The sequence below is a fragment of the Lycorma delicatula genome, chromosome 1 (assembly GCF_047948215.1).
Source record: "Lycorma delicatula isolate Av1 chromosome 1, ASM4794821v1, whole genome shotgun sequence".
In the NCBI taxonomy this organism is placed as follows: Eukaryota; Metazoa; Arthropoda; class Insecta; order Hemiptera; family Fulgoridae; genus Lycorma; species Lycorma delicatula.
In genome coordinates this window covers 174,066,088-174,077,328 of record NC_134455.1, presented here as the reverse complement: position 1 = coordinate 174,077,328, position 11,241 = coordinate 174,066,088, and the positions used below count along the sequence as shown (strand labels likewise).

The 11,241-nt window shown below is 31.7% G+C and overlaps 1 protein-coding gene across 1 annotated transcript in view; it reads right to left on the bottom strand.

Moving 5' to 3' along the window:
* Nucleotides 1–3,179: 3,179 nt before the first annotated feature.
* The window catches only part of LOC142317711 (zwei Ig domain protein zig-8-like), a 342,158-nt gene continuing 334,096 nt past the window's right edge, over nucleotides 3,180–11,241 (bottom strand). Inside the window, exon 6 of the mRNA XM_075354258.1 lies at nucleotides 3,180–4,689. Within this exon, the coding sequence (XP_075210373.1) occupies nucleotides 4,583–4,689 (107 nt within the window). The 3' untranslated portion in view covers nucleotides 3,180–4,582. The remainder of the gene's footprint in view (nucleotides 4,690–11,241) is intronic.

Below are 11,241 nucleotides of genomic sequence, written 5' to 3'. Positions count from 1 at the left end.
ATAGAAAGCCAATAAATGGTCAAAATATGAAGCTCAACATAACAATGAAAATTGTACATTTTTATTTATAAAATCTTTGTTAAGAAAAATGGTTCCTTTTTTGTTAATAGGTATTGCAAATGATGGATTAAATTACTGAGAATATTGTTTGCCCTAATCACGCAAAAGTAACTTCGATTGTTAGATTGTTTTTTTTTTGTCTTTCTTTTTCAACACTACCTAACTAAAATTAAAAAAAAATTACTCTTGCCACAAAATTTATAAATCCAAATTATTATAGCCAATTTTTTTTCGTTATAATCAGTGCAATTATTTGAAGATTACTACAAAACATCAAAATATATGGAAATTAAAATAAAAATAACTCGCATTTTTTCTGAAAATTATATTAAACTGTTGTTGATAAAAGCTAAAGAAAGAAATTTACATGAAATAAATTAAAACAATAAAATCTATTTTAATACAAAATTTTACAACATTAAAATAAAAAAAGAATTTTTTCTATGAAGAATTTATAAACAATTAAAACTGGTTAAGAAAAAAGTTGTACATCCAATAACTGGTTAATAACAAATTAGGAAAAATCAAAAAATCAAAAAATTTTTGAACCCCCTAAATTATTTTAGGTCAAGAAAATTAATTGTCATAATTAAATTACCCAGTCAATAAATGTGTTCAGATAAATTTGTTACAACGGAGGAATTTTTCGCAATTAGGTTTTTTGTTTTGATTTTGCTTTAGATTCTGAATTTCTTAATCCCTTCCTTCCGCCCCCGTTTGATTTCTTTTGCAATCAAATTTTAAACGGTATCTTTTATTCACTTTATAAATTTAATGTGTTGTAAATGGATTTTATTTTTTTTAATTTATAAAAACTATATCTTATATATTTTATGCCAAGCTATCCAAGTTTTAACTCTACAGTTTTTATTAAAATTATAAAAACGTTACAAACGTTTTGTTTATTTTTTACTTTTGATGAATGTCATTTATGGTTATATTATATTGATTTAAGATTTAAATAAATAATTTTATCCTTTAAAAAAAATTTTTTAATATTATTGGCATTTGTAACACCTTATACATATTTCTTATCGATTAGAAATTATCTGTAGTAAAAGTTTTAATGATATAATAAACACGCCGTTTACATTTATGTAGTAAAATTACATAAATCATTTTCCGGTATGATGTAATTTTGCTTCTGAGGGAGAATGGAATTCCCTATCCTATAAAAAACTATAACCTATTAGCGTTACATCTTGGCAGAGCTGCCAAGAATTTGTGTAACTGCAAGCAACATCTCCAGTAGAGATTTAAACCAGAGTATACATATACACAATATTAACGCTAAAACATCGATGTAAATTAAGAGTGTAACTAAATATATTCTGGTCATATTTTCTTAAAATCCATGCAAATTCAATGAAAATAATAAAAATACTTATATTTTCCCCACAGTAGAATTAAAAAAAATAAATTTATGATTATTCTCAATATCGGCATTTATATGTAGTAAGGATATAATGATAACATGGTCCATCAATAGTTATAATACGTTTGGTATATCAGTTATTATTGCGAGATAAATTATTAGCATAACTGGGTCATTCCAGTACAGAATATTTGTTAATATTCGTTGATTTCTTCTTTATCAAAATCATAGTAACTATTGAAATTATTTTGTTGTATAAACATCAGTAATGTAGGTAAATAAATATAACTCCAGCATAAAAATCAGTACTAGTAGTTTCATACATTTCTTTACAAGTATCATAAATATTCCGGGTTATATCCGGGGTAGGATTATATATTTTACAAGGAAAAAATTTCCGTGTTTCTCATAATTATGAAATTGTAAATAAACGGGAATAAATCACTTGGGAAAAACTGTGAAAACCATTAATATTATGAATACTTTAAATGAAATAAAATACATATATAATATTCAAAGTATATTTTATACGTAAATGCTAATGGTTGTGGATCTGTCTGTTTATTTGCAACAGCATCACACGAGAACCAGCAAACTTATTGTTTTCAAATTTTCAGGATGCATTTGTGTTATGCCGGGGAAGGTTGTAAACTATAGATCGAGTATCTAACCCCATTGGTTGTTAAGATATTAGAGATATTAATTAAAGAAACAAAAGTTAATCCTTTTAATTCATTATATTTCTGTCACCATTGCAACAGAAATCTAATAAAGCAAAATGACTAATTCTTTTTTATTTAATGAATATTTGTATATGTTTAATATTCACACGACCATGAAAATAACGAAGGCGTTACGTCATTTATTTTCAGTATATATATATATATATATATATATACCCACACACAAAAGTAAACAAATTTACAATAAAATAATGCGAAATAATTTTTTATTAGTTATATTTTATCATTAATGATACCAAGAAAGTTTCAGGAATTAAAAATAAAAAATAAAATTATAAATTACCTATCATATATCATTTAATAAATTTTAACAGTTAATGCTTCTATATTATAGTTATGCTTTTATTTTCATTATAATAAATCTTAACAGTGCTCAGGTGAAAAAATAAAATCTACTAACGGTGGGAAAACTGTTGTAAGATAATAATTTTATTAGCTTAAAATAGATATAAATGTGTAATTATTAAAATTTTTTAATTAAACCAAAAAAACACATATAAGTAATCTATTATTAATTCACAGCTGTATAAGAATGGATGGTGAATTCAAAACCATGTAATTAGATTAAATAAAATGTCTTTCTTATTTATTTATTTACAGCAACTATAATATTATGTAGAAGTGCTCGAGAAATATTAAAATATAAAAACTAAACTTAAATCGTTATTTGAATTTTTTTTACTTTTTTTTCATTAGAGATATTTCAAGATTTTAAGTAAGTACACATTCAACCTTTGGATTACCGTATGTTTAGAGGCAACCACTTGGATTATGTAATTATAACCATTGGGTTATGTAATTTAGAGATAGATACGCATAATATTACATTTTTTTTTTTATTTTTACTCAAGTGAAAGTCAACCCGTTTTCAAACGAAAATTATATTTAAGATGATGAAAATGAAACATTATTCATTTTTATTTACATTATTCTGAGCTTCAAAACTATTTTTTTATTTATAGTAAATCAAACAAAGTTTTTTAAAAAAATATATATTTTTTTTATATATTAAGGTTGAGGTTAGCATTTAAATCACGTTTAAAAAAAATCTGTGTTTAAAAAAAAATAAAAAACGAACCATTTTTAATGTCATATCAAGTGATTATTTTTCTTTTCATTTAAAATTTAAACCTTTAATTATACACGAATTTTGAGAAGTATTCATAACCAAGCTTTATTAAGAGCCTGACCTATATATACTTTTACATTTTCCTGTTTACGGTTACGTGATCATGATTACTTTTTCTACCACTCGGTAACAAAGTAAGCATATGTTAGTCACAGTTAAATTTATTAGGGAATTTATTATTAATTCAATAATAGTTTCTTTTTTTATTACCAGTATAAATCAACAACATGGGTTTTCATAAAATATACCAACAACAAAACGTATTTTCAACGATTTACAGCGTAGACATAGAGCATAATATAAGTACATAGAGATCTAGATTCATAAACAAATTTTACAGCGTAGTACTGTTTATGAAAATAGAGAGCGTAGTTTTAGTATATATATATATATAAATTTCTTTCATTTAAACAGTTGGGAATTATATAATTTTCATCATGATTACAGAGCAAAGAGAAACCTTGAGTATGTTTAACTGGTTGTGGAAAAAGTTTTTATATAAAATTAGATTCTTTAAATCGATAACTTATAAAAAGTACTATGAAATTAAAATTAGTTTCAAAGTAATCCGTAGAAAGATGAAGGACAAAACAATTACAAGAGGGTAAGCGCTTTTAAGATCTTTCAGAATTCTATTAAAAATGAAATATTAAAAAAGGCTTCTTTAACAGGTTAACACTGTAGACGTGCCTGTACTTTCATAACAATGAATTATTTACTAATTCCTTGAAAATTATGAAGTAACTAATTATCTAATAAAATTAAGATGATTTGTGATCGTTGTCGTAAAACTAATTCATTTTTTCAAGAATTACATAACATAACAACAAAACTTTTATATAACGTAAATATTTACAAAACTCTTAAAATCTACTGATATCTACTTCTCGAGCACTTTAAAAATTAACACTAAAATTGAATTAAGATCACTTGGGATCACGATGTATTTATTATAAAATCACGTCAATTCTCTTGACCGCAGCTTTTACAATAAAACTAGTCTTAGAGTTATTAATTAAAAAATAACTCGCATTCCTTAATCACTTTACACAAAAAGTTAATTGACAATGTTCCTTTTTCCTAATACAAAGATCACACTTTATATCTCACTTTTACTGTTATATGCACTTATAAAAACATTTAAGTTACCAGTATCACATGAATGCAAATTAATTTTATACATCATCACACGGTTTAAACAGATATTTCAAATATGAATTTATTTCTGCTTTACTAATTAATTTAAATAAGTCATGTTGTATCTTCTACTAGAAGTCAGCTGATCATTATAACGGAAGATGCGATCATTAATGTAACTGACCAGGATGCTATTTTAGAAGCGGCCCCGTGTTCACCATGCTGCATCGCTGCTGGATGTTCTCCTGAAAAAAAAAAAAAAAAGGTAATATTTCTGCCTCTTACTTTATATATAAATGTAAAAGTAAAAAATGTAATTTCTTTTTCATTCAAAATGGTATTGCTTGGATCTCCGATTGCATTAACTGTAACCAATATAGGTACAATTTATTTTATTATTTTATTGAATTTTAAATAATTCATCGATTACAAAAATCTTTGTCTTTTGTACGGTGTGTAGACACAGTACAAAAGACAAAGATCTCTTTATAGATTATATTTTGTATACAATCTAGATTCTTTTGATAGTATTCATCTGCATTCTTTTATGTCAGTATTTTCGTCCAAGCATTGCCACTGTAAGGATCTTATATTATCATCAATATCGTTAAACACTAATTAAAACTAAAAAGCCACATAATGGTCTAAGAAATTTGTAGCATATTATTTATTATAGGATTGAATACAAATAAGTTAACAACCTCTTTGTAAAAATAATGACAATATAATTTCAGTTGAAGCGTAAAAAATGATTATACCGATCAGTTAGGGTGTTTTTAAATTAAGGCAGAGTTTGTTACTTTTATTATGCCTAATCATTATTCATAAAATTAAAGTAATTTAAAAATGTAATTTAATTAAAGTAAAAAAAAAGTGAAAAAAATGTGTTTTTTTTTCTACAGACATATTAAAAACTATGTAGAGAATTTGTGATGACAATTACACTGTGATTTTTAAAATTTATGTTTTTTCACATCAAAAATTTTCTCGTTAAATTTTTAATTAAATATGTATTTAAAAATTTTCAACATCCTTTTGTGAAAAAGCTAATGTTAACAAAAAATAAATAAATAGGAACGATGAATAGAACACCCCACTGTAAACTTACTATTAAAACAACATTCTTCTTTCTCTTTCACCCCTCTCAAAGTGTCACTGAGTGTTTGTAGAAAAATATTAAAACAAACACATTGTTGTATAGATAATAAAATTTTTGATGTGGAAAAACAATAGAATTACTATTTGAAGAACTATTCAAACAATAGAATTAAAAATGATTTATCCGAATTTGTTATTGAATTATTAGTTTTAAATCAAAAAAAAAATAATAATTTTTAATTTGAGGAAGTTAAAATATAAGAATTAGCAATAAAATGCAAATAAAGCCTTTTCTGTGATTCAATATAAGTATCTTAAGTATTTATAACTAATTTAACATATTAGATTATCTTTTATTGAGAGCAATTACTTAGTTGAAATATTTTTATGAGAAAAAAATCTGATGTGGACACCACATGACTTCCTTGTATGGCTATTAAATTACATATAAACATTTTTTTTTTTTTAATAAAAAGTACATAAAATTTCATTTCACTAATAACTACTGATTTTTTCATTTTTTTTATTGTTATTGAATTATTATTTATTGTATTTTTTTTACACCAGTGGTTAATAATTATTATTAAATCAATATATTTAAATTAAAAAAAAAAGAAAAAGATGTTAAAAAAAAGGAAATGGAGTTGGGTTCGAACGGATGTGCCTTCCCCTTGTAAGATCCAAATATTTCATTAATTAAAATTTTATTTGGCAATAATTTTGGAACCAATGAAAATAAGTATCACTTATGATATATCATTGAAAATCTCTCAATGAGGGCTTTATACTGCAATTAATAAAAAGGCCAAAATCCAATTTTTTATTTATTTTGGACTTGAATCACGCCGAAAGTAGTTAAACTAGATTCAGGGATAGTCAAAATGGATATTTCCGTTGAAATCTGAAAACCGAAATTTTTCATGATTTCAATACTTTTTTTCTTCGTACAAGGAAGTAAAAAGGTAAAATACTTTAAGCCCAGAAAAGTTAGAAATAAGATAAGGTTTCTCACTCATTCATAATTACGCACAAAAAACATAATTCACAAGTCAGTTCCCCAAATCTGACTCTAGTTTATTATATAATTATTTATTTTCATTAAATTTAATTTTACAAGATCAATTTATTTATTACACGCGTGAACCTATTTTTAATACTTCTTTCTTACCAGAAAGAAGGTACGTTTCCCGAAGCGTATGTATCAGTTCCATCGTATTAGATGTGTAATCTCGTGATAACTCTAGCTTCGACTTTATTAATTTCTCAAACATGGTACCGCTGATATGTTAAATAAATTAACAATTAATATAATCCAATCCACCTTGCCAGCACATTGAGACGTTCTTCAGAACTTACGACTTACTTGCAAGCCATCAGCAGGAGTTAAAATTAATTTATTAAAGTCAAAGTTTAAAAATCCTAGTTAAAATTTAAAAATAATCTTTCAACCAGAACAGTCATGATTGTTTTATCTCGACTGTGCTGTCATTATAATCCTCATCAGATATACTTGTAGTTTAGCAGCTTCAATTGACTCAGTAGTCGAGACATGACGTGCCAATTTATTTATTACACGCTTTAACCTATTTTTAATACTCCTTTCTGGTACTTTCAGGTATGTTTCCCGAAGCATACGTATCAGTTCCATCGTATTAGATGTGTAATCTGATAACGTGATAACTCTAGTACTGCTGAGTTACCCCTGCAGCATTCCAGGAAGTTTTTGAAGTCTACGTAATTCCGGATATAAGGGTTATTCTTGGCTTGCAAGTCCCTACCAGGGGTTCCAGGTCCGCGTCAAGCCGTTCATCATTTTTTTTGGCTTCTTGGCTCTTGTTTTGCCGACAGGATTTTGGCTAGATAGATCGGTGGGCGCTGCTACTGCGTTCCCAATGTCTCCATGTTGATCAACTGTACTGGAGTTGATGGACAGTGTCCTCTTATGCGCCTTACTCGGTGCATCCGGAAGTTGGCAACCGGTCTCTGAAATCTGATGGTCTGTACTCCTTGGAGACGCGCCTAGGCGCACGGATTACCCTCGTGCAAGTTGAAATTTTTCGCCACATGGTTGTTTACAGAGTAAGCAGGATACAGCATCGGTCGAGAGATATATCCAGTACTGTGAATCATCGTAAGTTAAGTCCATGGTGCTTGGTAACTTTATAAGATCTTTAGGGTATATATATATATATATATATATATACCTAGTGACGAAAACTCCGGAGATGTTTATAGCCCGGTTCTGGGATAACAGCACGCAAGGAGGTAATAGCTCACCCAAGATGGGTGCCAGAACGCTTAAGTTCTTTCTCTAATACCTCATTCGAGATAACTGGTCACACGTTAGAGAGAACTACTCTATTGATTTAGTTAACACCTCCAGGAGGTGGTTCCCAACATTAACTTTACTGTGCTTATGGGTAATTATTTAACAAGATTACTGTTCGTCAGGTAGATACACACCCGGCTCATAGACATCTTAGATGCGTAAAAGATATTCTTGGGAGTAACCAGTTTACCAATGGCCACGATATATGGACTAATCTGAATATCTCCTATGGCATCCAGTACAATGCCTTGAGTTTTACTAGGGTAAGTCAGTTTCTGGGCTACGGTAGCGTAAATTCCTGGTCTCTTCGTCTGTCCAGTAAGACGTCTGTCATTCTCTGAGCAGTCAGCTTCATTCAATGGTTCACCATGTTTACTCCAGACTGACTACAGTTCCTTTCTGTCAGGCGTCTTCTCACAAACATTTTTACAAATATTTTCTTGGTCGGTCACACTCGTAACTATTCCCCTGTACTAAGAGGAAGCAGCACAGTCGAGATTTTTTTTACGACGATCTGTTGAGCAGAACGTCGAAACAGTTGAACTTCGAAGTTATGTAGTGTTATCTGGCTGCGTTACCCCAATTATAGAATATTAATGCTTCAGCGGGCTGTTTTAAATATTGTCTAGTACTTCCCAGCCCCAAGGCCAATTTGAAAACTAATAAAATCCCTTAAAGTCATAAATAAAATAAAAATATACAGAAAATAGGTCACTGAAATAGTTCATTAACACGTCCGATAGACAGCTTTTCTATGGTTTTGGTTCTGAGCGTAATATTTCTTGTTTTTCGTTTATTTCAACAAATTTTTTATGGTTTTTATTTGTATAACGAATTTTTCCGTAAATCAAGTTAAAATAATTTTCTATAAATTCTGACACTGTGCAGTTACACCATAAGAGGGCCTCCAGAAGAGGAGGCCCCCCTTAATTTGAAGGAGGTTACGTACAGGCTGGGTAATGCACTATTACAGCTTAGGCAACTAACTGGCAAGGCCAGTGTAACGGCAATCAAGGCTCATGAGAGGGAGCTGACAGAAATTTATAAAGATTTACAACGAATAAATGATGCGACTCCAGACACAGTTGACCAAAGTACGCAAACCGAAAGTCATGGCAGGAACGAGATGTCAGATATTCTAGATGTAGAGCTGACAGATGAACAACTGATAGACAGATTACCCACACGATGGTCAACGTGGGTAATGAACAGGCTGACCCAGGAGAAAGATCTAAGACCAGGAGATGAGAGCTGTTTTTTCATCGATTTGAATGGATTAAATCCATCCAGCCGGTATGCTGGGACGGCACCTGGGGCAATGATCTTACAAGACTCCACCATCCTCGAAGATGGAAAGATCACAAATACCGGAACTAGGTAAACGGTAATCTATGACTCTAGAGAAGGAGATATGGCCTCTCATATTATAAAGGCCTTACGAAGAGCTGTAGGTAAGCTGGAGTCAGCTGTCTTTGTGGTTCCCAGTGGTCCAGCGGGCATCATAGTGAGAAAAATAGTAATATACATGATGAGGAAGGGTAAGACCTTGCCGAGGATGTTACTCCCCAGCCTGAGCGAACAAGGGAGGGCAAGGTCGAGGTCGGTATCAACAAGAAGGGGAACCCCCCCCGGTCGTTGAAAGTAAAACGGTCGTAGTAAGGGCCCCCGGTAAATCTTATGCCGATCTGTTGAAAACGATGAAAGAAAAGGTTAAAGTTGAGGAGGCCGGCGAAATACTATCAATTAAACAGGGAAGGGATCAACAACTAGAGGTCCGAATTAGTGTGGCGCAGAAGGCGGGGGAGTTTTCCTCCCTGCTGAAGAACAGAGCAGAGGATCTCCAGGTGGATATAAGAACAAGAGGAGACCGCAGAACAGTCGTTCATGTAAAAGACATGCTAGGCGACACTACTGAGGGAGAGGTCAAGGAAGCAGTAGAGAAGGTACTAGGACAAGGAGAAAACTTTCAGGTCACATCACTAAGGGAGGCATTTGGAAACACAAAAAAATGCCACGGTGGTCACAAGTCAAAGGAATGCAACGAAATTAATTGCAGCAAGGCTGAGAGTAGGGTGGGTGAGTTGCAGGGCCTACATCCGGACGGATATAGAGAAATGTTATCGATGCTGGGATGTCGGTCACAGCAAAAGAGAGTGCAGAGGCCAGGACCGTTCAAACCTCTGCTTCAACTGTGGTAAACCCGGCCATGAAATTAAAGATTGCAAGGAGGCGACCATATGCCTGGACTGTGGAGCCACTTCACATAGGACCGGGAACCCGTGCTGTAACAAAGGTCATGACTAAAGTAATACTAGTTAATATTAACAGGAGCCTACTCTCTAGTGATTTGAGCATAGAAATAGCAGCTAGATACGAAGCGGACTTCCTGGTGGCCACCGAACCTAATGTGTATTCGGCGGCCAGAGAACAGTGGCTGACCGATGGGAATGGTGATGTGGCAATTAGAAAGATCGTTGGAAATGTGGATTATGATCTGTATGGTAGAGGTGACGGACTCATTGCTGTTGAGGTAAGCGATAAGATTATAATAGGTGTATATATCAGCCCTAACTGCAGCAGGGAATCTCTTAAGAACAGACTCCTTGACCTCCAACATGTCATTATACGAGCTCGGAAGAGAATTGTAGTCCTTGGAGACTTTAACTGCAGGACTGTTCTAGCTGGAGCGGTCTCCTCGAAAGCTAGAGGAAAACTCCTGGAGGAATTGCTGGCAGCGACAGGAATGACATGTATTAATGACGGAACAGCCACCTACCAAGCAAGAGGGCATCAATCGGTCCTGTATTTAGTTATAATTGATGGAAGGATGCGCACTGATGCAGCTGATTTCATGGTTTTTAATGACGAAACAGCCAGCGATCACAGAGCCATCTTTGTTAACTTCAGAGAGCAACGGCCAGAAATAAGACAGATAAATAACAATATCAGACTGTCTGATCAACAGATATATAGAATAGCTAATAATGCGGCAAATAGAAGTACTCAGATAACACCTGAAATATTCCAAAATATAGTTAAAGAAGAGATGACGAACATACCGAGGAGAAATAATATTAAACATAATATGGTCTACTGGTGGTCCAGGGAGATAGAGGAACAGCGTAGAATTATGCAAAGACACAAGAGGACGGCCCAGAGGTTGCGAGCTAGAGTTGGTTCGGAAATAGGATGTAACATTGCGACAGAGCAATATAGGCAAGCGAGAAAGACGCTTAACTTCCTCATAAAGCAGGCCAAAAGAAGGAAATGGTTAGAACTATGCGAGGAGTTGAATGCTGATCCGTGGGGAAGGGCTTTCAAAATAGTAACCAAGCGGCTTGGGAGACAAGCCCCGACACTGAATGAAGAA